We start from the raw sequence: 27419 nt of genomic DNA, 5'->3' as shown, positions 1-27419 counted from the left end.
GGGGTAGCAGTGGCAGCGGCGGCGGGGAGTCCTGAGGCCCAAACGTAAGAGCGCCCCTTCCTCCAGGCCATGAGTGACACCCCCACCTTCAGACTTTCGATCCTTTTTGGAGGAGGCTCCTTGCTTCTTTCCCTAATCTAGTCACCATCCCTGCCCCTGGTGCGGGAGAAAGCTGCTTTACAGGACTGAGCTGGGTTTGCTTAATGGGATGCCCAAAGCCACGTGTCTGTGGAAGCGTGGTTAGTCTGTCTGCCCCTCGTCAGTCTGGCAGAAAGCCCTGGGTGGTGGTGGAGGGAGGAGTGTGTGTGTTTGTGTTCCATCCTAGTCCCTCCCCTCCTCCATTATGGGGTGACAGTAGAGACTCAGGGCAGGCAGGGTGGCCAGTGCTGTAAGAGTCTCCATACTGTGCACCCCATTTCTACAGCCTGCTACTCAGCTCACATCCCTGGGGCAGCTCATGGTGGAAGTGAAGAATGTTTCAACTCCCATCTCCCCATTCCCAGGATATGCCCTGGGTCTGCCCCACTTTCTCACTGGATCCACATGGGATGCTGGGCCTCAGGCTCTGGGTATGTACCCTCAGCTCCTCAGAGGTCTCAGAGCCTAGGTGATGGGAGAACTTCCATGAAAAAGTGAGGACCTGCAGGAGCTTTTCCTGAGGACCTACCCGATGTGACAGAGAGAATTTCCACAGAGGCATCTGGAGGCTCCTGGGTGTGGTCACCTACCAGGCAAGGGGCTTATCTCCTCTCCTGGGCAGGCCCAGGGGGCTAGTGACAAGGTACCCTGAAGAAGGTGTGGCTACAATGGAGAGAGCCCTTGCTCCTCTCCCTGGCCCATCCAAACACCACTTCTTGGAGTGCCTCTCCAGCCCCTAGAGTCCTGTCCTTAGGATGGGGTGGGGGGCCTATGGGGATGGTGCTTCTGTATGCCCTGGATGGGCATGCCTGCCCACTTGTGACCACTGTCTTCATCTCCCCACAACTTTTGTCATTATATCCATCAACTTTCCCCCATCTGTAAACTTATCCTGTCCTGAGGTCTTAGTTACTTCCAGGGCTACCCCTCCCAGGGGCGTTTGCATTTAAGAGAGACTTGGAGAGGAGGAAGGCAAGGCTTAGTGGGTTTTCTGGAGAGAGATGTATAGGATGTTGGGGGGGGGGCATGCATCATGTCACACAGCAAGGCCTGAGCTGGCAGAGAGGGAGGAGGGGGAGGCGGGAGCCTGTCAGGAGTTGAGCTGCTTTTTCGGCCTCAGTGGCCTAGCAGAGGCTTCTCCTCCCTTCCTCCCTCCTCCCTCTTCTCCCAACCTGCGTCTGGGTGGCTTCATTCTGTTGGAGGCATGACGTTTCCAGGAGGGAGCGCCTTCCACAGCGGCAGGGAGGCAGGCAGGCAGCCGAGGTAGGTTCGAGAGCAGGCTTGTGAGTGAGCGGTGTGCTGGCCAGAGGGCCAGGCGGTGGGCCCAGACCAGAAGGGCTCTGCAGTCCCCATCTGCCTCCTGAGGGGTCCCCAACCCAGCCTTCAAGATGTTTGGCCACACCCGAATCTACCCTGCTGCAGGGGGACAGCTGGCAGGAAAAGATCTGACCAGGATCCATGGGCCTCTGAGCTTTACAATTACAGCCAATAGGTACATCCTCTCCCCTAGTCAAGTGTGGAGCCGGCAGCCCCTAATTACCACCCACCCCAAGACATCTGCCCACCACTGCTGTCCTCCTCTGCTCAGCCTAGCACCCAACTTTCCAGTGGGCAGGCCCCGCTGGCAGCCTGGGCAGCTGGGCCCAGTGGCTGCTGGCTGGAAGGTTATCTCATTTCTGCAGAGTGATAGCCGCCTTTTCCACCCGAAGAAGGCAATGGGGAGCTGGCATCTGGGCTCTGGCCCTGCTCACGGGCTGGCAGGAAAGCTGCGGGCAGTCCAGGCCGACCTGAGGGAGAAGGCTGAGGGGCTTCCCCTGGTGGGCAGCGGCCCAAGCAGAGGGCACCAGCTTTCTGTTTGTCCCACCCAGCCTGGTGCTGGCTCTTAGAAAGAGCAGGGAGGGCTTGTTTCCCTGTCAACTCTGCTCTAGTTAGGGGGGAACTATCAAAAATTAATTTGTAGATTTCACTGCCTTTGGCCCTTGCCAGAGTGCAGGCTGCCATTTCTCTTGCTCCTGTAAACTCTGTTTCTTTCCTCGTGCAGTTTCTGGCGTCCCTCTGTCCTCTCCCACAGCCTTTCTCCCACTGTCTCCCTGCTGCCTCCCAGCCCAACCCTAAGCTCATAGCTCTGTGTTCCCAACAAGCATCCTTCCCCCCCACCAGTCCTGGAGTCAAGCTCTGGGGGCTTCTGCCTTGGTCCCCCTGCTCCTCCTACCTCTTGCCCTGCAGGGAAACTTATAAATGAAACTTGCTTAGGAAAGATGAAGCCTTTCCTGCAGCCCTGCCCATCAGCCTCCCAGGCCACAGGCCAGAGAGAGCCTCTCACTGCCTTGTTCAAGTTCCTCTTGGCTCCTTGGGAAAATAAGCACCACAAGGATAGTAAAAATCACCCCTTAAATTAAAGCTGATAACTCGTGTTGAAATGTTTTATTGTTAACCTCACTGTTTAGCAATCTTGTGGCAGCAGTGAGGCATAAATATATGTGTGCACGCGTATATTAAATAAATTGGGGAACACAGTACATAATGACATTATCTGGACCCCATTCAATTAAGGCAGATACTATCTGTGGTAATTGGGAAATGCCAGCCCATAATGACATCTGTGCCATTTCAGGCCGAGCCATGCTGATGAGCAGGCTGTGATGTCTCAGTTAAGCCTCCCTCTTCTCTTGGAGAAAACACTGCTGCTGTTGGTTGTGATGGCGGCCCCAGGAGAGCTCAGCTAGCTGCTCGTCCACCCGCTGGGCCACCCGCATCAGGACCAGGAGGTTTGGGTCCTACCTCTTCCCCCACATTCAGTCCTCCCAGCCACCCCTGTGCTCCTCAGGGGGACAGACAGTAGCCTCCTGCCCTGTTTTCTGGTTGGGGCCATGACTTCTAGTAAAAACACTTCATTGCTACAGGGTTATTTTTAGATTTGAATATAGAAATAAAGACTGGGGACTTGACCTGGATTCTTAAGTTTCTGGCGGGTGATCGCTTCTCAGATGTCACTGCCCCTTCTTTGTGTCTGGCCTCAGGGTGGTTTAGGGGTGGAAGTCTCACCTACAATCGTGGTTATGTTCAAGGCTGTGCAGGACAGTAGAGTTTGGACACTGATTCACTAAGCCAGTGGGCCCCAGTTTTCCAGGGCAGTGCCGGGGTTGAGGGGGAGACAGGAAGGAGAGAGGAAGAAACAGCATTAGCGCGAAGCCCACAATAGCAACAGCTGCAAACAAAGAAAATTGCCCACTGGGGTGTTGTGTTGGAAAATGGGATGGGGGTGGTGAGTAGGGGAGGTGAATTGGGGTGGGAAGGAGAGGCCTGAAGTTCTGCCTGGAAGTGGGGGCTGGTGGCTGGAGGAGACCCAAGCAATCTTGGGCTTGGTGGCTGGCCCTTGCCTCTTGGAGAGAAGGAAGGTCAAGGCTGGATATTTTCTGGGCTGAATTGGTGGGCTCCAGTGCCAATGAGATGTGCTTGCTTTGCCCTTCAACTGTTGCCAGCTGCTGTGGCCTTAGCAGGTGGCTGCCCTGTAAGCCTCAGGTTTTTCTCATTATGAGACCCTGCCTGCTGCTATGCTCAAAGTGGATCCTCTTTTCTCTGTCCACACCATGACCTCCAAGGTCCTGCTTGATCTTGTGCTTGGAGCCCTCTCTGACGTCCTCTCCTGCCTCTCCCCTTCTCACTGCCCTTCAGTCACACCGGCCTCCTTGCTGTTCCTTGAACAATGAATGCTAAGTGCATACCCACCTCAGGGCCTTTGCACGTGCTGTTCTCGCTACCTGCGATGCTTTTCTCCCACCTCAAGATACATGGCTCATGCCTTTACTGTTTTTAATCTGCTTAAATGCCCCCTACTTTGAAAAGTCTTCCCTGACGATCTTTTTTTCCGAAAAAGACCCTATGGATCATTCCCTATCTTCTTACCTGCTTTATTTATCTTCATAGCCCCTTGATTCTCTGAATTGCCACACATCTCTGTGTAGATGTATTTATTGTCCCTCCTGTGCCACCTGCCGCTGAGATGTTGGCTTCACAGGGCAAGTGTTTGGGCCTGTTTGACTCCCCACATTTCCCCAGTGCCCAGAGCAGAGTCTGACACACAGCAGGTGCTAAGCCCATATTCGAGTGGTGCATTGACTAACTGAACAGTCATGAATTGTATTCCATGTCTGACACAAAAACTCAGTGCAAGGTCTGAGTCCCACTCTGTGGACCTGGAACGCTGCTGCAGACTACCCCTTGCCCCCACCCACCTGCCCTGGGCCTTTGTGGGAGTGGCTGCCGTTCTGACTCTGGCCAGGAACCCAGCTTTATCTGGTTGTTTATTGAGAATTTCCTGTGTTCTGAGTCTTGGGCTAGGCACGGGGATACAGAGATGAAGGTGGTGCTGTCCATGCCGGCGCTTAACGTGCTCCCAGGCTCATCAGTGCCAAATAACAACACAGAGAGAGAGAGAACGCGGTAAGAGGAACCAGAATAATCAGGCCGGGCTTCCTGGATGAGGAAGGCTCTCATTTGCTTACTTGAAGGGTGAGCCTCACAGGGAGGAGGCTGGAGGGAATCGAAGTGTGGAGGAAGCATGGGCAATTGATTTTAAGTTTTTTCTTCCATAGTTCCCACCAGCATTAAGCTAAGGATCTACTTCCACCATCCCTTCTACACATACTTCTCAGAGCCCACGACATGCCCAGCACAGACCCAGGCACTTCTGTGTCAGGTCCATGTTGTTTTGGTGGAACAGAAAGAGGATGCCTTTTGAAGTGAGGTCTGGGGTTTCCGAACTTGGGAGGGTTCCTGAACAGGCTGGTAGGCTGGAGCAGCTCAGGAAATTGAAGGAAAGGGGGCATGGGGCCCAGACCCCCACGATGCCCTCTTTGCTTAGAACATGGCTTGGGCTGGATGGGTGTCTGGGAGCAGGACTGTCCTTTCTATTAACACAGAAATAGACTACCTGGGAGAGAAGGGTAGGAAGAGCCCAGGTATCATTCATTCACTTCTGCAAACCCTGATGGGGGATGCCAGGCACTATGCAGGCTGGGATACAGAGATATCAAGATGCATGTGATGTGATCCCCTCAAGTTGTGGTCCAGCTGGGAAGATGGTTGGGCTGCTAGGACTTGAGGTAGCTAATTGGTCATCTCCCTTTCCCTGCAGACTCACCATACAGTTGGAGATCAAACTATGGGCTTTGTGGCTGGTGCGGCTGGAGTAGAGTAGGCTTCTGATTACCTGTTCGCTGGGTCTAGGCTTTGTCCATTTGGGAGGAGGATGTCCAGCAAACCCCACTGCTGCCCAGACAGTGCACATCCCCGGGGGGACAGTAGAAAGGGGGCCTCAGAGGTGGCCTGCAGCCCAGCATCTTGGGCCTCTAGCGGGTAGGGGTGGTATAGAAAGGAAGGGAGAGGCTTCAGTTTCTCCCTCACTTTCCCCCTTGGGGAGCTGAGCTGCCAGCCCTCCTTCGATGGAAACGTGAGATGTGGGTGATGAGGCATCTAAACAGCTAAGGGGATTCAAACCTGACTCTACTCGTCCATTCATAATTCCTGAGCTTCTCGGAGCACCTGGTCTGGGCTGGGCACAACAGAGGCAAAGGTGACTAGAGATGAAATACATGTTGGAGGGACGTGGAAAAGCGAGGGGACGGGCCACCACAGGCGTGTGTGGGGGCCTGAGTCAAGGAAGGCAGAGGACAGGGGTGCTGGGTCACCCTGCCTGGGCCTGGAGCCCTTTCCTTGCTCAGTCTGCAGAGGAGTGGGGAGCCTGGGTGTCCCCTCAGAGGGCTGGAGGCACAACTGAGCCTCTGGTTACAGCCCCCACCCCTGACCCACTATTGCCCTTTATTTTGTATTTTGGAGAATTCTATTTCTTTAGCTTTGGGAGAATAAAAGACAGCTCAGTGAAAACTAAATTGGAGTTTAGTAAATCAGAGTAGCTCTATCCTGGTTGTTATTTTGTGGTTTGTGGTTCTTTCTGGCCCAGGCCCTGGTTGCAGAGGGAAGAGTTGAGGTTAGCAGGAGAAAAGCCTGGTGTCCTGCTTGTTAAGACTTGGAAGGGGTCGTTGGGGCAGTTTTGGCGACTCCCTCAGATGTTTGAGAGGCCCTCAGATGGTGAAGGTGGGGTGGGAGTAGACTGCAACCTTCCCCCTACCCGCCCTCACATCCTATTTCACTGAAGATAATATTCTGGAAAATGCCATTGGCCAGGGAACTACTGCTCTTCTTTTTGCTCCTTATCCCTCCCTACCTACTTCTGTCCTCCCCTGGAGCTAAGGAATCTAGCAAGGGACACAGAGGGAAGTGGTTAGAGGGCAAAGGAGGGAGGAGGGAGGTGGGGAAGGCAGAGGGAAGGATGGGAGAGGAGGCCCACCTGCGGGTAGGCAGGCACACTGGCTCGGACCTACAGCCATCCTGGTGATTTAACCTTTCCCCAACTGTCCCAGGATTGAGCCTTCCTGGCTGTTTTGGACCTGTGCAGGGAGCGGAGGGGGTGGTTGTGGGTGGGTGGGTGGTCTGAGGGCTCCAAGCTCTACCCCAGCTTGCCGCTCCCCATGGAGGGGCCTGTCGTCCGTCGTTGGGGAGGGAGGATTCACCTGGCTCCCCACCTGCCCCACCCCAGCCTGTGCTCTCTGTGGCTCCTTTCAGTCCTGGGTATTTTTACTTTTCCCTTGTGCCTGTTGTGCAGGATCAAAGGGAGGAGGGGAGGCTAAAAGAGGCAGTGGTTTGCCCAGCTCTTTGAGAAGCTCAGACAAGGCAGGCCTGGTAGGAATGAGGGTTGGAGTGGGGCCTGCTGTAGGCAGGCTGGGACCCAATCTGGTGGAGGGGGGCCTAGTAGGGCTCTCACCAGCTTGGGGCAGGGTCTGGGTCCTTGGGGGTCTAGATTCTAATTTTGTAGGTATCTGCTCTCCTCACTGAGGCCTCCTTCCCCATGTGGCCCCTGTCCTTTCATGTGTATGGTGTGTGTGTGTGTGTGTATGTGTGTGTGTGTCTACGCATGTACTGCTCAGCCCAGAGATGCTCAAGCTTCAAGGAGAAACCAGGTTGTGCCCTCACGAAGGATCTGGAAGCCTGAGCAGGGCCTGACTGTCTCAGAAGCTGCTGTGCATTGGTCTCCCAGCCTGAATCTGCCCTGCTGCAGCCTCGGCACACTGCCTGTCATGATGCCAAAAATTCCTCCATTTGAAATTTAGGAAAGCCAAGCCTGAGCTCCCAGGATGTTGGAACAGGGTGGGGCCTGAGAGACCCTCTGGGCCAGCGCGGTGGAGCATTCAGGGCCTGGGCAGCCTGCACAAGCTCTGTGTCCCTGGGCCTTGTCACTGTATGAGGTTTGGTGCCTCAGCTTCCTCATCTGTGTGACGGGGATAAAAATACCACCTAGCTTGTCGGCATGTGTTACCTGAGAAATGTAAGCAAAGCACTTCGGACCATGCCTGGCACACAACAGTATGCTGTCATTTGCTGTGATTTCTCCATGGGGCACTTACTGGTATTGGGACAAGACAGTGTTTCATTGTGCAGGGTGTCCCACCCACGCCATCTCTGACCCCTGCTTGGATGCAGTCCAGTAGGTGACTCCCTCTTATCACTGTGACAACTGAAATGCCCCACAGGGACAGTATGGCCTCCAGACTGGATCTTACTCCAGCTCATCCACTTTACAGATTTTGAAACTGAGGACTCCCTTGGGGACAAGCCTTGCCTTCAGCCGGGCAGGACTGGGGTTGTCTAAGGCTTCTCCTGTTTCTCTTCTGAATTGCCTGGTGCTGGCATTAGCAGCTAGTACCCCACATCTTCTCACTCCCCACAGCCACCTGGGGAAGGGAGCTGATAAACTCACTCACACAAAGGTGTAAGCGCTGATGATTGTTCCATGCAGGTGCAGCCTCTCTCCTGCATTTTAACAGCTCCTTAGCCTTCCCCAAAGCACTGACCCCCAGCCCCAGGTCACTAGGTCCTGGCTTCCCCAGGCTCCCTCAGACTGGTTCTGGCTTTGAGTCCTCACCCATCTTGACTTGCTGTGTGACTTCGGGAGAGTTACATGATGCCTCTGGTCTACTGGTTCACCAGCAGAGGAGGGCTAAGGAGAATTAAGAGCCATACTCTTGGCCCCTAAGGAGCTAATGGGGGAGGGAGCATTTTGACGAGAGGTGAGATGTGAGGTGAGGGTTCAGAATGAGCTTGCCAGAGAAGCCCAGGAGCTGAGGCTGGGACCCTGAGATGCTGCACCCTCTCCTCCCCTCCTCTTCCCACAGAACTGGAGCAGTCAGGGCCTCTGTAGGGGGAATTACAGATGGGGGAATGGGTGGCTCTGAGACCACCACTTGGTGCTGATGGAGAACTTTTCCAGGGAAACCTCCCAATCCAAACACAGGCTGTTCCAAATGGCTGGGGAAACTGAGGCACAGAACGGGCAAGTGGCTTGCTGGTCTCCATTTGACAAACCCAAGGGGAAGGGAGCCTGGGGTCAGCCCCCAAGCCGAGCCCTGACTCAGCTTTTAGCCCTTCTCCCCATGGCCTCTTAAATTGAGGGGAGGGAGGTTGCTGGCTTTGCGGGAAGGAATCCCCTGGGGAAATTTGCCCAAATTAGCAGTGAGAATGAGGAAGAGCTGGTGTTCTCTCCTCTACCCTTGGAAATAAATATTTAATCACAACAACAATAATAATGACGATCATCGAAATAATTTACAGTAGCTCAGGCTGTAAACCTGAGCCCCTCTCAGAGGGAGGAAGTGGGGGAGAGAGAAGGAGCAATGAGAAAATTGAGAGTTAAAGACCCTTGGAAAAAGGGAGTGAGAGGGAGGCCAAGCTAGTGAAAAGGAGCCTCAACTGAGTTTACCCTCTGCTTGGGGTAAGCTGGGCAGCTGGGGTGGGAATGTGAACGGGAGGGTCCACCTAGCACACCCCAATTCAGGAGGAGCACCCCAAACTCCGAGAGCCCCAGCTTATCCCTAGCCTCCAGACTGAGCAGCTCCCAGTCCGGATTTCTTCTCCTGAGACCTTTTTGGCTTTCCCTGACTCTGAGTCCTCAAGGAGCCTAAGTGTGCCCGGTTCCAGAGCTGGGAGCTGGGAAGTTGAGTTCCAGGCGGCATCCTGCTGCTCACTAGCTGTGTGATCTGGGACAAGCAATCTCTTGCTCTGGGCCTCAGTTTCCTCATCTCTGAGATGAGTCAGGCCCATGGGACTGGTTTCTGCCTGCTCCTTCCTGTGGGTATGTGTTGAGAGGGGCCCCTTTCTTCCCAAGCCTCCCAGGCTTTTCCCTGGGGAGTGTGCTCTCTGATGCCTGGGATTCTGATGGCAGTGGGCACAGGCCTTAAGAAGTCTTCAAACGTGACCTAATTTCTACCTTAAGTTCTCCCTTTTGAACTGAGGTCAAGCAGCAGCCAGAGGAAACCAAGTTCAGGAGATTTGTGGAGTCTTTGGAGATAACCTCTGGCATCTCCTTCTCTCAGGCTCCTGATGAGAGATGAGAATAGCTAATGTCTTCTTTGGCCTTCTGTTTGATTCTCTCTCTCTCTCTCTCTCTCTCCTAAGGTTGGTAGGAGGAGAACACTGGAGCTATATTCTCTTTGATGCCAAGATACGCCAAGCTAGGAGCACTCTCCTCCTTTCTCATCCACCAAGAACAGGCCTGCAGGACTTGGGGACCAAGACCAGAGCTTTGCTGCACCCCGGCCACTCCCTGCCATCTGTGAGCGTGGCCTGTGCTGGCAACTGAGCATTGCCTGAGGGGCGGGAGCACCAATATGGTTCAGCCCATTGGCCGCCCTCAGCCACCCTGCTGCTGAAGCTTCCCTGGAGAGACTTGTGGGGGCTGCTCTGCACATGCTTCCCCAGGCTGTGGGGCCAGGGGCCCGCCAAGGCTAGGAGTGGGGCCTGTCATTCATGGGTCTCTAGGGATTTCCGAGATGCCTGGGAAGAGGGGCCGGGGCTGGTGGTGGGCCCGGCTGCCCCTCTGCCTGCTCCTCAGCCTTTATGGGTCCTGGGTGCCTTCCTCCTTGGGGAAGCCCAAAGGCCACCCCCACATGAATTCTATCCGCATAGATGGTGACATCACTCTGGGAGGCCTGTTCCCCGTGCATGGCCGGGGCTCTGAGGGCAAGGCCTGTGGAGAACTCAAGAAGGAAAAGGGCATCCACCGGTTGGAGGCCATGCTCTTTGCCCTGGATCGCATCAACAATGACCCGGACCTGCTGCCCAACATCACGCTGGGCGCCCGCATTCTGGACACCTGCTCCAGGGACACCCATGCCCTTGAGCAGTCACTGACCTTTGTGCAGGCGCTCATCGAGAAGGACGGCACGGAGGTCCGCTGTGGCAGTGGCGGCCCACCCATCATCACCAAACCTGAGCGCGTGGTGGGTGTCATTGGTGCTTCAGGGAGTTCGGTCTCCATCATGGTGGCCAACATCCTTCGTCTCTTCAAGGTTAGTACCTGATTGGTTGACCTGGAGGTGTTCTTTCACCAACAACCCCAGCCCTCCACACCCAGGGGTCTGGGCCTGCCCAGCTCGTTTCTCCTCTTCTCTCCCCGAGTCCGAGGGAGAGTGTTTTCCACCCACCCCTCCAGCCCCTTCCAGCCATATCTGAGAATTTGGGGGCCACCTATAGTCAGAGTGAAGGGGTTTGGAGGGACCCAGCTCTGTGGTGCTGACCGTGGTGCTGAAACAGCACCTGCAGCGGGCAGCTCCTTGATCAACTCAGCTCCTCTGCAGGGAATTCTGAACCAAGAGGGGAAAAAGAAGTGTTGGTGAACAACAGAAGGGAGGAGATGGGCAGATAGATGTATTAAAAAACCAGACAGATGGGTAGATAGAAATATAAGTAGCTAGAAAGGTAGACAGGTTAAAAGATAAACATAGAATTCATAAAACATGTGAATGTTGGAGATTGCAAGGAAAATAAAGCAAGACTTTTGTTTTGACATTGTTTTCAAATAGTTGCAATTCCCAAGAAAGCTATGGTTTTTTTTTTTTTTTTTTTCTGTGTAGTTGAGAAAGCCCTGCGTGGCCCTCCTGCTCCACCTCAAGATTATAGTTAGAAAATGTGTCCTGATTTTTTAGACGAGGCGTTGGCTACTGAGCCCTCAGGGAATGGAGATGAGGACGGGAAAAGGCCTGCAGGGAGCACGTGGTCCCTGTTTCTGGTGCCCTCGGCCCTAACCTGGCTTCCCTCGCTCACTTTTCTGCTCTTTTTCCTTGCACACCTTTCTCCCTTTCCTTCTAGAATCCCTCCCTGCCCCCTCTTTGCTTCCTCCCTTCTTCTCTTCCTGGGGCAAGAGCTGCTGATTTGCAATTCAATTGGAGCCAAGTGCTTCGCTAAGCTGCTAAAACAACTGAAAGCTACCGGGTAGAGAGAAAAACATTACAAGCATTTTACCAATAATTATGTGCCTGCTTCCTCTCTCCGGAGCCTTCTTGTTTGCGCTCTCTCTCTCTCTTTCTCTCTCTCTCTCTCTCTCTCTGTGTGTGTGTGTGTGTGTGTGTGTGTGAGAGAGAGAGAGCGAGAGCGAGAGAGAGCGAGAGAGAGCGAGAGCGAGAGAGAGCGAGAGAGAGCGAGAGCGAGAGCGAGAGCGAGAGCGAGAGAGAGAGAGAGAGAGAGAGAGAGAGAGATGGGGGTGGGGGGTGGGAGGGGAGAGGGAGAGAGAATAGGGTGAGGGAGGCAGAAGGGACACACAGAGGGAGCCCTGGTGTCAGATTTCTTGGCCTCTGGAGTTAGCCCTTAGTCTCCTCAAAGTTTTCAAGGTTAAGGAGTGGACAGAGAAATGCTGTTTGTCCTGTTACAGGGTGGGAAGCTCTGAGGCTGGAGCCCTCACTCCTGGACCCTTTCTGGAACCCATTTGCCCAGTCCCATGAGTCGTCAGTACTTGGGGGCATATTGGGGAGCCAGGGTGGAAGTGGGGATGAATGGTCTTGGGGATGAATACCCCTGTGTTGGATGGGAAAGAAAGGCATTTAGAGTTGTCCTGTCATAGTAGGGGCCAGGTTGGAACTTTCCTGTGAGCTGGTTTGGGTCATGTGTGCTGTGTGGTCCTTCCCTTTGGGACTTCTTCCTGGAGTGTTGTTTTTGCTTGATGATCTGGATGAAAGCACTATTTTAATTTTAAAACAAGTGGATGCATTATGAAGGATGCAAAATCACAATGAAGCAGGAGACTTGAGGGAAACTGCCTTAGCAGTGGACAATCTCAACAATCCCTGAGGAGCTGTGTTGCTCTCGGTCCTTCCTTGATGGGATGGTTGGGGAGTGGGTAGCCTGGTCTAGCCCCTCCACCTGACCAATTTTGCAGTGAGGAGTAGGGACACAGAGGGGAGGGAGAGCAGGGCCTAGTGATGTCCCAGGCTGTCCTGGGCTAGGGCCTAGTGTTGGCTTGGGCTGAGTCATCACTTCAGCCTGCCTGCCCCAGGCTTAGGAGATGAGGTGACCTGGGCCATCCAGTAGAGGGGACAAGCACCAGACTCCTTGCCAGTGTATCTGGGTAGGGCACAGACCCCCAGCCTCTGAGAAGGCCAGACCACAGGTGGGGCTACTGCAGTGTCCTTATATGAGCTTTCTATTAAGTACCTTTGTGACACTGGGTGTTTTATAAAGATGATAAAACAACCTGATTGGGTCCTTGGGGCTATGATGTTGGTGAGGGTCCTTCCCCCCATCTAGAATTGAGCCAGTACCCACTTTATAGGGAGGTGAAAAAGATCAAAGGGGCTGAGAGCTGTCACTGGACGCCTGACAAAGGCTCTAAGAAAGGTCACTGTCAGCGTTAGGCCTTGAAGTGTGTTCTTGGAAACACCGTTGAGGTGCCCAGTACTCCCACTCTGTGGGAGTGGGCTGTGACTTCTGTGCTAACCTCTTCCAGAGTGGGGAGGGTCTCGTGTTGGGTGAGGGGGCCTGGGGCCAAAGTGCTTCACCAGCCTAGGGGCTCACAGGTGTTCCTTTTCCTCCACCCATCTGGTCACACATGAATGTGGCTGTGGCCTCGGTTTTGTGTGTGCTGCCTCAGATTACAGTGAGATGAGTGGGTGGGGCAGGGGGTTAGGAGTCCCCCAGGTCGCACAGAGAGAGATGGGACTGGGAGGTAGAGGCCTAGGGAAGGGATAAGGAAGAGGGGACTGAGGGGGGCATGTTGGGAAAGGAAAGATGGGCAGGAGGTGGGGAGATGAGGAGAGAGCCAGAAAGAGACAGCTGGCCATGGCCTGCAGTCCCTAGGTCCCTTTTAACAGCGTTAATGTTCCAGACTGGCGACAAGAGGGCTCCTCAATAATTAAACTGATAGAAATGAGAGGCTGGGTGAGAAACTTAAAAGCCATTGACAGAGGCAAAAAGGTTGAACTTTGGGGAGGGAGGTCAGGAGCAGGAGCCTCAGGCAGGAGAGGATGAGGGAGGGGCACCTTGGGGAGGCCAGGGGAGCAGGGATGTCAAGTATTTCAAAGGGCACCCCTGTGCCCCAGCTCCGCTCCCCGCCAAGGCTATTAGTGGGGCCTGCTGGGAACTTCCCCCAGATGCTGTGATTACAGCTCTCCGTCCTCCGAGAGGTGGATTTCCTGTGCACAGCTCAGGAAGAAGCTCTAGGTTTGGGGCACTAGAGGTGATTTCCTGCCTGGAGAATGCTAATTGGGTTCCGTCAAGGCCAGGGTATGAGCAAAACTCAGAACTGCCAGAGCTGGGAGGGGCCAACTCCCTGTCCTACAGATGTGGAAACTGAGCCCTGATTAAGTGATGGGACAGGGCTCGAAGTCAGGTCCCAGGTCTCAGCTCCTAGACCTGACTCCTTCCAGACTACCTGCCCAAATAAACTGGGCTGGAAGTGGAACTCAAACCTGGGCCTACATTAGGAATCAGCCCTGACTTTGGGAAGTCATGGATCTCTCAGGTTTTATCCATCACTTTCCTGATCCCACCCCCTTCCTTCATCTTCATTTTGGCTCCGTTCTCCTAGGACAGGCAATATTGATGAAGGTAAAGAATACCTTTTGGAGGAGATCCTAAACCCAGAGGATGTGGCCTGAATAGTACTATGTTGTGGGGACAGCCTAGGTTCTGAAGCTAGTCAGGTCTGGGTTTGAACCTCTGCTCCACCAGAGTTACTGCACCATATCCACAGTGTCTGTTCACCATCCCAGTCATTTACACCATGGGATGAATGAACCAAAGAGATCTTTTCTAGAAAGCAGCCATTATTGGAGGGAAAAAAACATACTAAATGTCCTGGAAAGAAGCAGTTTTCAAATCCTCGACCTGTAAGAGTTAAGAAGGATCCAGACATCATTCTGCTGAATCTCTCATTCATTTTGCAGTGGAGGGAAAAAAACAAAACAAAAGTGAGGCTTGAAGAGGGGGAGACTGCATAGCATGGTGGTTAAAAATTTGGACTCTGGAGCCAGATAGCTTTTGCCACGTCGGCAAATTGTTTAGCCTGTTTGTACCTCAGTCTCATTTGTAAAATGGGAATGATAGTGGTCTCAGAGGCCAGGTGTGGGAGTTCAGGGCTGATGTCCAGCAAAGGCCTAGCACGGTGCCTGGCGCACAGTCAGCCCACAGGAAATGTCATTGCACAGCTTGTAACTGGGCCTTAAGTCAGCATGCAGGACTCCGTCGATGCGGAAGAGGCTGGAACGGGTGGGCAGTGACAGACGGTGACCTTTGAGGCTGGTCCTGGAGGGGCCCCACCATCTGCTGGGCTCCGTGTGTCTTTCTGCAGTGTTGAGACTGAGGAGCCAACGTAACTTGTGGATAGAGTTTTCTCGCTGTCACAACAGTGGGGCTTCAGAAGGAGCGGGGTGGAGTGGAAGGATGGCAGGAAGGGGCAGGCAGGAGAGAGGGTGGAAGGGATGCCAGCCAGCAGGTGGGTGGGCAGGTGCCCCAGTTTCCTAGGAGATGCTGGGCCAGGGATGCTGGTGAGTGACGTTGGCCCTCTGTGGCCCCCCCCTCCTCCCCCCAGCCTGCCCTTGTGAGTTCTTGTCCCATGTGGGGCTGTAAATGCTGTTAGGGTTTGGGTCTGCTTCTAGAGAAAGCTGCCTACCTGATGCTTCGCCCCTCAGCACCTAGCCCAGGGCCCCTGGGGAAGCTTTGTGGCTCAGCTGATACCAGATCTTCTGTTGAGGATGTGGCTTTTGTATCTTCAGAGTGTTTTCACTGTACAACTGAGAAGAACTTTTAAGAGGATCCACCCACTCTCCTACACCTGCTTGTCTTCCTTGGAGACAGTTCTGTCCAGGGCCCAGGCCAAAAAACTTGGTGGCATTTTTGACCTCCCTGTTACTACTGTCAGCAAACCCTGCAGGCTTGCCTTAAGAATGCATCCCAGAGACTCCTACCTGCTTCCGCCCCAACCCATGCTCTCTTACCCAGATGGTGCAGAAACCTCTCTTCCCCTCTCCCTGCTTCCAAAGGGGTCTCTTCACAGTCAAACCTTTGCTCAGCAGCCAGGGCAATCTTTCTAAAAGCCAAATCAAATCTGCTCACCCCTCTGCTTAAACTTTTTATTGACTGTTGGTTGCTCTTAGATTAAAATGCAAACTTTCAAACTCCTGCCAGTCTGAGAGGCCCTGTGCTATCATCCTTTTGTCTCCCTTGGTTCACTCCACACCAGTCATACTGTTTTCTTTATATTCTTTGAAGACATCATGCCATTTCCCCACCACAGGGCCTTTGCACCTGCTGTCCCCTCTATCTGGAATGTTATCTCCTACTCTCTGAGGCTGGATCTTTCTTATTCAACCTACAGCTTAAATGGGCTCTCTTCAGAGAAACACCCTCCCTCCCCCAGTTATTCTGTCTTATTTCCCATATTTCCCTTCTTGGTTGTCATCACAGTTTGTAGTCATGTTGGTATTTGTTTGTTTGTTTTCCTGTTTCTGTTGGCTTCCACTCCGACCTGCTGCCCATTTTTGTATGGTCCGTGAACTAAGAATGGTCTTTGTGTTTTAAATGGTTGAAAAAAAATTAAAAGAATAGCAATATGTCATGACACAGGAAAATTATGTGAAATTCAAATTTCAGCCTCCATAAAGTTTTATGGGAACACAGCCATGTCTGATCATTTATGTATTTTCTGGGGCTGCTCTCGAGCTATGCCCTTGGAAGAGGTCCATCAGCTGCGCTCTCAGCTGCACCTATAAGACCTCAGTGGATGCCAGGTCCATGAGAGGCCCTCAGGAAATCTTGGTTGAATGGACTCATGGAGAGTGGGGCTGCCCCCAGGTCCCTCTAAACTCTGTGGTAACAGTGGGTATCCCCAGTCTGCAGAGCCTGCATAAACTCCTGGCTATGGGGATGAGAGTAGCTGAGCTTACCTTACCATGGGGTCCAGCCACTGCCCACCAGTGCCCACTGGTGCCCACCAGTTTGGTGACCCCTGGGCCACCTGGATGTGTTTCCTCCACCCAAACACCTCCAGCTCCTCACTGGCTTATGGAATCCTTTCCACTTAAAGCTTTGTTCCCTGTTAGAGGGTATCCCCATGTCCCACTGTAGGCTGTTATTAGAGCTTTCTCCCAAGAAGCAGTAAATGCTTGGAGGTGAATGAGGGACCCTCTTGAAGAGGTGGTTGAGGTGAAATAATCCCAACATTTACATGGCGTGTATCCTGTGCCAGAGTCTGCCCTAATTGTCACAGCAAACCCAGGGATAAGTGTACAGTGGTTATTCCCATTTTACAGATGAAGAACGAGGCCAAGAGAAGCTAAGCAACTTGCCCAGGGTCACACAGTCAGTATATAAATACAGGCTATTGGGCCCTGAATCTGCTCTTTTTACTGCTCTGCTCTCCTGCCTCTTGGCCATCAGATGGGCTTGGGTTTGAGACTTGACCTAATACTCACTGTGTGGTCTTTCTGAGCCTGTTTGTGCATCTGTAAAAGGAGTGTGTTGATACTCATCTGGCAGAAATGATGTGTGTAAAGCCTGTAGCAGGTGCTTAGGGGATGCTGGTGTTAGCAGAACAGGTTGGATAGACCCTTACAGTGTGCAGTGCTGGGCAACCGATGGAGCAGGGGAGGAGCGGGAGAGGTCTTAGAAGTGATCTTGCTGAGGGTGACCGTTGGGGCTGTTCTCCTGAGGTGAGGACCACACAGCTCTCCCTCTGCTTTCACAGCATCTCTCTTTCCCCCAAGCCCCAGGCGTCCCTTTGTGGTGGGAGCCTGGGAAGGGGGACTGGCGGCTTATCACAGTCACCTGGGGAGCATTAGATTCCTGAACCTGCGGTGGGCTGAGGAGACCTGGGGCCCGGTATGTATTTGGACACCTGCTGGGACGCTCAGTTGGCTGCTGGACAGATGCTCTGAGTCCCAGTCAGTATCCCGGTATTCCCGTCCCAGTCTGGCTTCTCCAGGGAGCACCCCTGTCCACCCTGCAGCCCTCTTAAGCCCACTTCCTCTGAGGTGCATCTAGGATTGCAGGGGAAGTTTGGGTGTGGAAACAAGAGAGTTTCAGCTCTGGTCACTGGACTGGTAAACAGGCTCATTATTGTGGAATTAAAAGGAGGGAGTGGAGGCCTATGAGGGCCTCTGGGTAGGCTTCCAGGAGATGCCCTGGAGGAAGCCTGGTGGGCTCCTGGAACCGCGGGTAGGAGCTGACAGGGCCCCTGGGTGAGGCATGGAGAGGCTGAGGAGGGGCTCATGTTTATGACTGCTGGTTTCTGGCTCACTGTTCCCCATCTGGACCTTGGTTTGCCCAGCTGTAAGAATCCATTCATTCATTCTCTCACTCATGTGTTCATTGATTCATTCACTGAAGCTCTATTGCACATCTCCTCTGTGCCTCCATCTGGCTGCACATTGGAATCAGTCGGGGAGTTAAAAAAAATCCTGGTGTCCGAGCCCCACCCCAGAAATTCAGATGATACTCACACGCAATCCAGGTGGAGAACCACCACTCTAAGCAACTTTATGAGGCAGGAAACAAAGCAGATGGAGGCCTTGTGGGCTTCTCTGTTTGAAGGGAAGGCAGGCAGTGAACAGGTAAAACACATAAACGTATAATGTCAAGGGGGAGCAGTTCCCTGTAGGAAAATGGCTTGAGAGCCATGGGAAGTTAGGGTGCCAATTTAGATGGGATGGTTGGAAGTGGACTTTTTGAAGAGGGGACATTTGTGCATAAACTTGAGTTGAGTGAAGTGGGTCACTCTATGGATATCTGGAGGGAGAGTATTCCAGGTAGAGGGAACAGCAAGTGCAAAAGTCCTGGGGCAGGACTGTGCTTGGTTGTTGACTTGACCCAGGAGCTCAAGAAGGAAGACCCAGACAGCCCTGGGGGCAGGGAGAGGAGGACAAAAGGGGCTCCAAACCCCACATCCTGTCCTAGCTGCAAAGGATGTTGTGGGAGGAGGGTCACCAGGATTCTTATGACCTTGGACAAGTCACTGGGTCTCTCAGGAATTCAGTTTCCTCACCTGTAAAATAGGTAGGTGGTCCCTGACCAGTCCCTGTGAAGCTACAGAGGCGATGGGGAGGACACTAAAGGGCAGACTGGAGCCTGAGGAGCATTAGCATTTGGTGGTTAAAGTATGGATCCTGGGCCAGATGGCCTGGGTTCATGCCCCTGCTCTGCCATTTATTACCTGGAGGCACCGCTCTGTGCCTCAGTTTCCTTGTCTGTAAAATGGGGACCCTTGTAGCACCCACCTCACAGGGCGATGTGAGGATTAAATGAGGAATACACGGAAAGTGCACAGGGCGGTGCCTGGCACGTAGACTGTGGTTATCGACTGAGTGCCTGGTGGTAGCGGGCAGCCCGGAACAATGGCCTTGGAGGCAGCCATGCTGTAGGTGGCTCAGATTCCAGCCCCAGATCACTCAGCCTCTCTGGACCTCACTCATTTCACCTGCAAAATGAACAGAATCCCATGGACCTTTCTGGGTACGGATTGTAAAATGATGAGTGGGGAGCTGGCATGTGGTGGGTGCAGAGTAGGGCTCAATAATGTTAGTCCTCATTTCCTGCTGAGCATCCAACAGGGCTTCGGAGGGGTGTTGTCTGAGCCATGGAGGGTGGGGAGCTCTGTGAGGTGGAGGGACAGGTTGCTGGCTTTGGCAGAGGGATGACTGGTGCACGTACCTGAGTCCCACTGTGTGATGGTCCTGGTGTCCTCCCCACCCCCACACTATTAGGTGTGGGGGTCTGTTGAGTGGTCTCCGAGTCCTACCAACAACCAGGGCAGGGCTAAGGTTCCCCTTACCAGAAGCCTCCCATAGCTCAGAGACCTGCGTTCTGGGCCTGGCTCTGCTGCTGGCTCACTGTGTGACCTTGGGTGGGTTGCTGCCCTCTCTGTGAGATGAGGGCATTAGATTAGGTAGGCTCTGACCCCACTCCCCTACCTGTGGCCTTTCCTGCAGAAGGAGCGCTGAGCTTACCCCGCAGTGTTCAGGCTGGCTAAGGTCTTGCCGCAGCCTCTGTGGCCTTGATCACGTGCCGTGCTTTCCAAAACTTGCCTCTGCGCCTTTGCCCTCCTCCTGGAACGCCCTTCTTGATGTCTAGTGGGCGGAATCAGACTCCTCCTCCAAGCTCTGACTCAAAATCTAAGAGTTTCCTGACCTTCCAACGGCTGAAACCCTGGTGTAATAGGGTCTCCTGTGTGGCGTTTGTGTCTCCCCAAAGTCCACAAGCATGCTGAGGGCAGAACTGGGCTGGTCCTCTCTTGGCCATCCCCTCATGCCCAGTGCCTGGACTGGAGCAGACAGGCAGGCAGACAAACCAGGGAGCCTGCCAGCCTTGGGACCACATGTGGGACTGCACAAGGGAGCTGTGCCAGCTGCAGGTTGGGGCTCACACAGCTGAAGAGTTAAGCCCATCATACCTCCCCCTGCCTAGCCCTGAATGAATGGTGTGCTTTTCAGTTTCCCCCCAATTTATTAAAGTAGCATTTTTATGACCCAGGCATGTTGGAAATGAAAAGAAGGCAAATTCTATTTTATATTCCAATTGACCTTTCCACTTGCCACTTGATTGGCTGGCCTGGGCCGGGGCAAGGCAATGAGATGCAGACCCTGGCCTCGCTCCCTGGTTCCGCTCCCTGGTTCCGGGGCTGCTGTGGAGAGCTGGCCGGAAGCTGTGTTGGGGGAGGGGAGCAGGGACACCCTTAATCTGAGGCCCTCTTCCTCTGTATGTCGGCCCCCAGCCCTCTGACTCATTCTGTCTGACTCTGTGGCTTTCTCTGTTGCCCTCTCATGTCCTCTGCCAGCTCTCGCTCCCTCCTGGTCCCTTTCAGACTTTCTCTGGCTCTGTTTGGGTGACCTGGGAGAGCCTCATCCTAGGGCCCTGTGGGTAAGGCCAGGAGGTCGAAGCGGCTGACAAACCCACCCAACCCTGGCCAGGCGCTCTTCACCCTGGCACCCACCCTGGTGCCCATGGGCCTCACACCTTGATTCTTGCCTTTGGCATCTCAGTGCTGAGTACCTCCTAGTGGGCACCCACCTACCCAGGTCCCTTTCCTCTGACTCAGGGTGCCCACCACAGCTCCAGAAATTTCCCCTTGAAAATGTGGACTGGCACAGTCACATCTCGAGGCTGCTCTGGGCTCTGCTTTGCTCACCTGTGGGATGACAAGGGCTGGCTCTGCATCTTGCCCAGGGCTGTGGGGAGACCAGGCCAGGCACAGGGGCATGGACCCACTTTGAAAAGGGAAAATCTCAGCTCTGCCATCTATAGGCTCTGTGACCTTGGGCAGGTTGCATAACCTCTCTGAGCCCAGTTTCTGGTGTGTCAAATGGATAGGGCGGTTGTCAGTATTAAATGAGATGGTGTAAAGCCGCCGGCCCAGTGCCTGGTGCCCAGAGGTGCTCAAGAACAGTAGCTGCTGTGATGTGTGCTCAGGTGTGAGGAGGAGGCTGGCTGTGTCTCCTTGTCCTTCCTTCCTTCCCTCATTCTGGGACTTCAGTCCTCCCCCAGCCTTTCTGGGCTCTGCTGAGAGGTGCCCCAAGGTGACCAGGTGGCCTGAAGCTCTGCTCAGCCCTGCCCCTGGCCCAGCGCAGGGACAGTGAGGGTGGAAAGATGTCAGTGGCCAGGGGGGATTGAAAATGCATTGCAGCTGAAATATCTGGAGGGCGGGAGGGAGCCCACTGAGCCCCATCCCTGGCCCTGGGCAGAGTGGAGAGGGGCCCTAATGGTCCTCGGTGGTGTCTCATGTCAGGGCTGCAGAGCGAAGAGAGGCAGCACTTACCTCATTCTCTGCCCCCCTGGGGCTGTGGCTTAGGGGACAGTTCGGGGCGACATTAACCTCTGTCAGGGCTGCTGCCAGGGGCAGAGGGGTGTTTGTGTTCAGTGCAGCTTCCCCCATGCTGAGCAGCCTCCCTCCTTCCAAGCTCAGGTTCTGGAAGCTGCCAGGGCATCCAGTGTGGCCCGTACCCCAGAGGGGTGGGAAGAGGGCAAAACTTAACTTTTAGGAATGAATTGGGGTGGGGACATGGGGGGCTTGTCTTCCAGGGTGGGCTCTGCTCTGAGAGGACCTGCCTGCAGGAACTGGGGTGCACACAGCTCTCAAGAAGAGCCTTCTATTTTTATTAAAGATGAATGATATATTCCATGTGGGTCTGACGGGAAGGGTTTCTCTCTTTCACCAGGCATCATATATTTTAATAATGAACTCCTTCAAGCATATGGAAAATTATAAAGGATAATCTAATCAACTGCCCTGTACCACCTCCTGGCTTGGTCAAATATTGATATTTTGCTCTAACAGTGTCAAAATTTGTTTTCCTTTTAAGAAAGAAAACATTGCAAATATAATCAGAGGCCCTGTCATGCGTCTACCTTGTCCCACTCCTTTTCTTCCCCACCAGAGGCAGTCACAGTCCTGTCCTATGTGGGTTGTTTTTAATTCCTGTGTACTAGGAAAAATATATATACATATATAGATTCGTAAATAAAACTTTAGTTCTGTGTTGCATGTTTTAAGCTTGATAGAAACGAGATAATACTGTATATTCTGTGGCTGGCTCGTTGTCACTTGCCTACGTGTCTAATGTCACGTCTATGTGGTTTGCTTTGTTCCTCTCCCTTGCCGGGTAGGTCGCCACTGCGACAGCGCCCTGTGCGATTACTGTCCATTCTGCGTGGTCACCTGGGCAGTTCCCTGATGATCTTTCTGCCTGACCATCCTTGCCAATGTCTCCTTGTGCTCTTAGAGAGTTTCTCGTGGGTCACACCCAGGAGCAGACTTGCAGACTCGTGGGGGAATAAGCCTCCTGAACTTTCGCAGAGCCTTCCCAAACTCTGTGCCAGGGCGCGGGTTTCCAAACCTGCCTCCCTGCTGGGATCCCTGGGGGCTTGTTAACAGAAGTGTTCCTGGGGTGCCTGGGCCTAAGCCACCCTGCTAAGGAGACTCTCAGGGTATCGAGTCTTGTTTCATCAAGCCCCGGGGGTTTCTTGGACCTGCATTTGGAGGTGCCCCTCTTGGCTGTGCCATCTGCTCACTGTGTGATTTTCGGCCAGTTGCTGGGCCTCTCTGAGCTGGGGTGTCCTCATCTATAAACTAGGGATAATGATGAGTACAGGCTCAGTCAGGGCTGGCCCTTACCTTCCCAGGGTGTAGCCTGTGGTGTGCCCAGGGTGGCTGCAGCTTGGCTGGGCTCTGGTGTCATCTAGAGAAGGGATGTCCTTGACGCCATCTGTGAAGTCATGCTTGGATGCATTGTTTTGCTAAACAAACATCATGGACCCTTGTTTGTGGAGACTGTGTTACGCTTTAGAAACGCAGAGTATGGGTCAAGGATCCTGAGCTGTGGAGCTAAACGGGTAGTAATTTCTTGAAAGTGAAACAGGTGCTCCAGTGGGAGTGGACAGGGTACCCTGGGGATGTGTGAGAGGGGCCCTTAACCAGCCTGGGGCGGGGTATCAGGGAAGGCTTCATGTAGGAGGACAGTTAGCTGAGACTCAACGGCCAGGACACAGTTAGCTAGGCTGAGGGGCGCACCGGCTGGCAGGGGAGGGCGTTTCAGGCCAAGCAATCCAGCGTCCACAGGCCGTGGTGAGAGAGTGCGCGAGCCTGGTGTGCTCGTGCTGGGGGGTTGGCTCTCCCCCCCAACCAGGGGCTGCTGGCGTGACCTGCAGGAGCTGGAGCCTGACACAGGCGGCTACTTTCCCCGCGGTGGCCGCTCTTGACTGTAAGGCAGCCTCGGGTTGCAGTTGGAAGGGGTTTATGGGAAGCCTGAAGTGTGAGGAAATGTTAAGTGCCTTATAAGTACTTTGATTATTTTAAATTGCTTAAGTGGTTTCTAAGACGGTCCTAAGTGTCCCGGTGACACAGACACAAAATCAATTAGGAAAGTACAACAAACTCAATAAGAGGAAAGTATCTCCCTCACCTGCCTTCCCGCCCCCGACACCCACACGGGCCTGGCCGGTCAGCCTGGACACCAGACCTGGGATCCCCCAACCCCTGCGCTGGGCTCTCCCTGCCTTGAGCCCTGGCCTCTCTCTCAAGCATTTCCGGTAGAGGTGGGAGTTGGATGGGAGGAGAGAGGGTATGTATGTGGGGGTACCTGAGAAGGTCTCCTTTAAAGATGCTTCGCTCTGCTGAAGGAGCCTTTTGTCTGACAGATGGGGGACCTGGAGCACCTTGGGATGAAAAGCATCCTTTTCAATTACAGCATTACTGTGTGAATGCATCAGACATTCTGCTGGGTGTTCAGAGGAACTGGAGGACATACCCCAGCCCCTGCCTCCCTGGAGGCAGCCACTGTGTGCCCTTCCAGAGAATTCTCAGGCCTGGGCCTGGCCGCCGTGTCACACACTCTGGGGCACCAGCGGTGGGGATGTGTGCACACGTGTGTTATCCCCCACCGTTTTCACACAACCACAGCTGCTGCTTGGTGACCTCACGGCACTCTCTGGGCTTGCCTCTACCAGGGCCGAAGGCCTTTGTGTAGCCCCCAGTCTGCCCACTTCTGGTCTCCTCAGGACAGACGCTTAGTAGTTTCTCATCTTGTGCTTTTACAAATGGATGGGTGACTTTGTGATTGGCCACTTCTCACTTCTCCATAGGGCGAATTCCTACAAACAAGTGCTGGGTCAGAGGGCAAGTGTGTTTGTAACTTCTTTCTCTCCTGCCAGCTAGTGACTAATCCTATCAAAACCACTTTCGTGCCTATACTCTGCTGCCCTCTGGACCCCACGGCTGCCTTGTGTGTCCATTTCATAGAAGGAGCTTCCCCACTTCTTCCTGGAGGGCCTTAAAACTCTTCTTTTGAGGGGCTTGAAACTATTTTTTTCCTATGCAAACATAGTCTTAAGTATCAGAGTATGCACTGTCTCATTTCTCCTATGCCTCAAGGTACACAGTGAAATGAGAGAAAAGCCTTGTCACCTAGAGCACTTTATACTTATTTACTGTATTACTTTTGCGTAATTTACTGAACTCCCTTTGAAAGAGACATGACTCCCCATATTGAAATCCTACTCATTCTTCCTAATTCTTCATCTTGAGCTTCCAGCCTCCACCTTGTCTGGGACCATCCCTGCCCACACCAGCCCTCACCTGCCTCTGTCTCCAACTCCCCATGGTTAGTGCTTTCACCTCCTCTAGTCTCCCTGTTGAGAGAGTGAGCTGGACCCTGAGGTTAGGGTCTATGTCGTCTGTTTCTTTTGTGGGTCCCCACAGAATTGAGACAGATGAGTTAAAATTTTTTTTAACAGAAAGATATCAATGTGAAAAAAAGTCTCTCTGTGCCTAAAAGAAATCAGGCACAGAACTTACTGGAAAATAGGCAGCAGGTACCTGATTCAACATGAGAGATCAAATGAGTGGGTTTTGTTTCAGTTCATACAGTTGTATTTGTTTGCCGATGCTGGTCAAGGATCTACTACAGGCCCCATATTTTGCTGTTGAATGAGACCTTTTTTTCCTGTTAGCTTTTGTTTGGTTTCCAGTTCAATCAAAAATATGTATATTTTATGTACAGCTTGAGGTTCAGCATATGAATATGGCACACGGTTTTCAGAACTTCCACGTGCCTGCTCTAGGCAGCTTCGGAGCATTTCTAGCAACTGAGACAGGACCAGAGGGCCTGGTGGAGAATGGGAGAAGGGAACTCAGGGATGAGTCACAACAGCTCACCGTATACCATCTTTCATAGTCGCTACTTGATCATTCCACCAACAATCCTTCAGAGTTGTCAGGGCAGATGTCCTATTTTATAGAGGAAGAAACTGAGGTCCAGAGAAGTGAATGTGTGGGAGGCCACCTAGCTAGTCAGAATCAGAGCTGGGCTTAGAATCAGGGTCCCAGATGCCCAGCACAGTGTGGGGCCTCCTACTCACACCTGAATGTCACAGGCAGGTCCTTTTAGTCCAGCAGCTCTCAGTGCAGGAGCCTGGAGGTGGTGTCAAATGTGGTTTGCAGGCTGGCTTCATGTTGGTTTTCCCTCTGCCCCATGGAGCAGGGGATAGTCAGCCTTGTGTCCTGCGTGAGTGGGGCCTGATGTCCCCTGACTCCTTCCTGGTGGTGCTGTTATAAGCCAACGTGTCCATTGCAGATTTGCATGTGAACAGAAGAACATAGGGAGCAGTGAAAATTACCCATTCATCCCACTATCCAGAGTGACAACCTTGATGTGCTTGTGTATTTCCTTCTAGCCCTTCTTCTGTGTAATTTGCGAAGTCGAGAGCATAACATCTCTGTAGTTCTGTAGCCAGCTCTTGTCCACCAAACTACAGTTCGGAGCATTTCCCGATATCCTTCAATAGTCTTTGGAATATGGTGTTTAATGGCTATGTAATCACCCACCGGGGGCGCTATCATCTTTTATGTGTCATGTCTCACTGGTGGCTGGTGGGGTGTGAGGTTTCTGAGCTGCTTCCTCGGCCGTGTCTGTGTATGTCCATGAGGAGACGTGACAGGGAAGGCTCGGGTGCTGGATAGTAGGAAGCAGGAGGTGGGATAGGCCCTACCTAATTGGAGTGGTTATCCTAGGAGTGATAGGTGCTCAGGTGCTCCCTGTGAGGGTGGGTGGGAAGGTGGACGTGACAGATGGATTGTAGGAAGCAGAACCAGATGTCCTCTGTGATGCCGTGCACATAGGCTGGGGTGGGGAGAGGTGCCCAGCTGGACTGCAGGCCTGAGTCTGGGGGATTGTGGCTTCACTTGATTCCTGCTCAGGATGAAAGCCCCCAGAGCCAAATTCAGCCCGGGAATTGCAATCCAGTGTGGCAGCTGAGGGAGGGGGTGGGCAGGGGGCCAGGCGGGCAGGGAGGAGAAATGACCTCACTCGTACCATTTGCTGTGGACAGGTAGGGTGTGTAGCCAGAGGGGCCTGGGAGAAGGAAGCAGGTGCCCCAGGGCTCCCAAGGTGGCATTGCCTTGGAGCCCATCTTGCCCACCTTGACTCCAGACCTCCCTCACTCCCTGGGTCACTCCCTAAGCCCTGCTAATGTCCGATCTGCTAGCCTCTGCTTCTGATGTTCCCTCAGCCCCTGAAGAATGCTCTGTCCACCTTTTCTCTGCTTTATGTTAAAAAAAAATTGAAGTATAACTTAAATAGTAAAGTACACAAATTTCAGGGACACTACTTGATGAGATTTATAAATGCACGTACCTGCATAAGCACCAAGATACAGTACATTTTTCAGCACCCTAGAATGTTCCATAATCCCTCCCTCCCCAAGGCTAATCAGTAACCTGACATCTAACAACATAATTAATTTTGCCTGATTTTGAGCTTCATATAAGTGGAATCATATAGTAAGATTTTTTGTGTGTGGCTTCTTTCAGTCACATTGTCTGTGAGATTCATCCATGTGGTTGAGTATTTTGGCAATTTACTCTTTTTCATTGCTCTATACTGTTCCACTGTCATTGTTTGTATAGTTCAGCATTTATTTACTCATTCTGTTGCTGCTGGACATCTGGGTTGAATCCAGTATTTGGCTATTATGAATAAAGATCTTCTGAACATTTGTGTACATGTCTTTTAGGGACATGAGTGCTTATTTGTATTGTACACACAGACACACACACGTACACACAGACACAGACACACACACACACACACTTGCTGGCTCTTTGGCTGCAATGAATGATTAGATTTAGGAGGAACTGCCAAATATTTCCCCAAAGGGATTATAGCTTCTTGCCACCTTTTTTTTTTTTGTTTGCTTTGGAAATTCTACCTGTGCTTCAAAGACCCATCTCGAGCACCACCTCTCCTGACATCCTGATGGATAATGACACTGGTCACTTGGGTGTCAGCTCTGCAAGGCAGGGTTGTGTCCCTCTTCTCTGCTCTATCTCCAGGGCCTGGAACAGCTAGGTTCTTCATAAAATGAATAGTTGAATATATGTGCCTGGCACCATGTCAGGGCATTCACATAGGTTA

General features: G+C 52.9%; 1 protein-coding gene across 1 annotated transcript in view; it reads left to right on the top strand.

Moving 5' to 3' along the window:
* GRM4 (glutamate metabotropic receptor 4) overlaps positions 1–27419 on the top strand; it is a 138766-nt gene that overhangs the window by 35801 nt on the left and 75546 nt on the right. Inside the window, exon 5 of the mRNA XM_032462856.1 lies at positions 9649–10541. Coding sequence (XP_032318747.1) covers positions 10023–10541 — 519 coding nt within the window. The 5' untranslated portion in view covers positions 9649–10022. The remainder of the gene's footprint in view (positions 1–9648; positions 10542–27419) is intronic.

The sequence above is a fragment of the Camelus ferus genome, chromosome 20, assembly GCF_009834535.1.
Source record: "Camelus ferus isolate YT-003-E chromosome 20, BCGSAC_Cfer_1.0, whole genome shotgun sequence".
Lineage (NCBI taxonomy): Eukaryota > Metazoa > Chordata > Mammalia > Artiodactyla > Camelidae > Camelus > Camelus ferus.
Note: the sequence above shows the minus strand (reverse complement) of the source record. Positions and strands in the feature narration are given on the sequence as shown.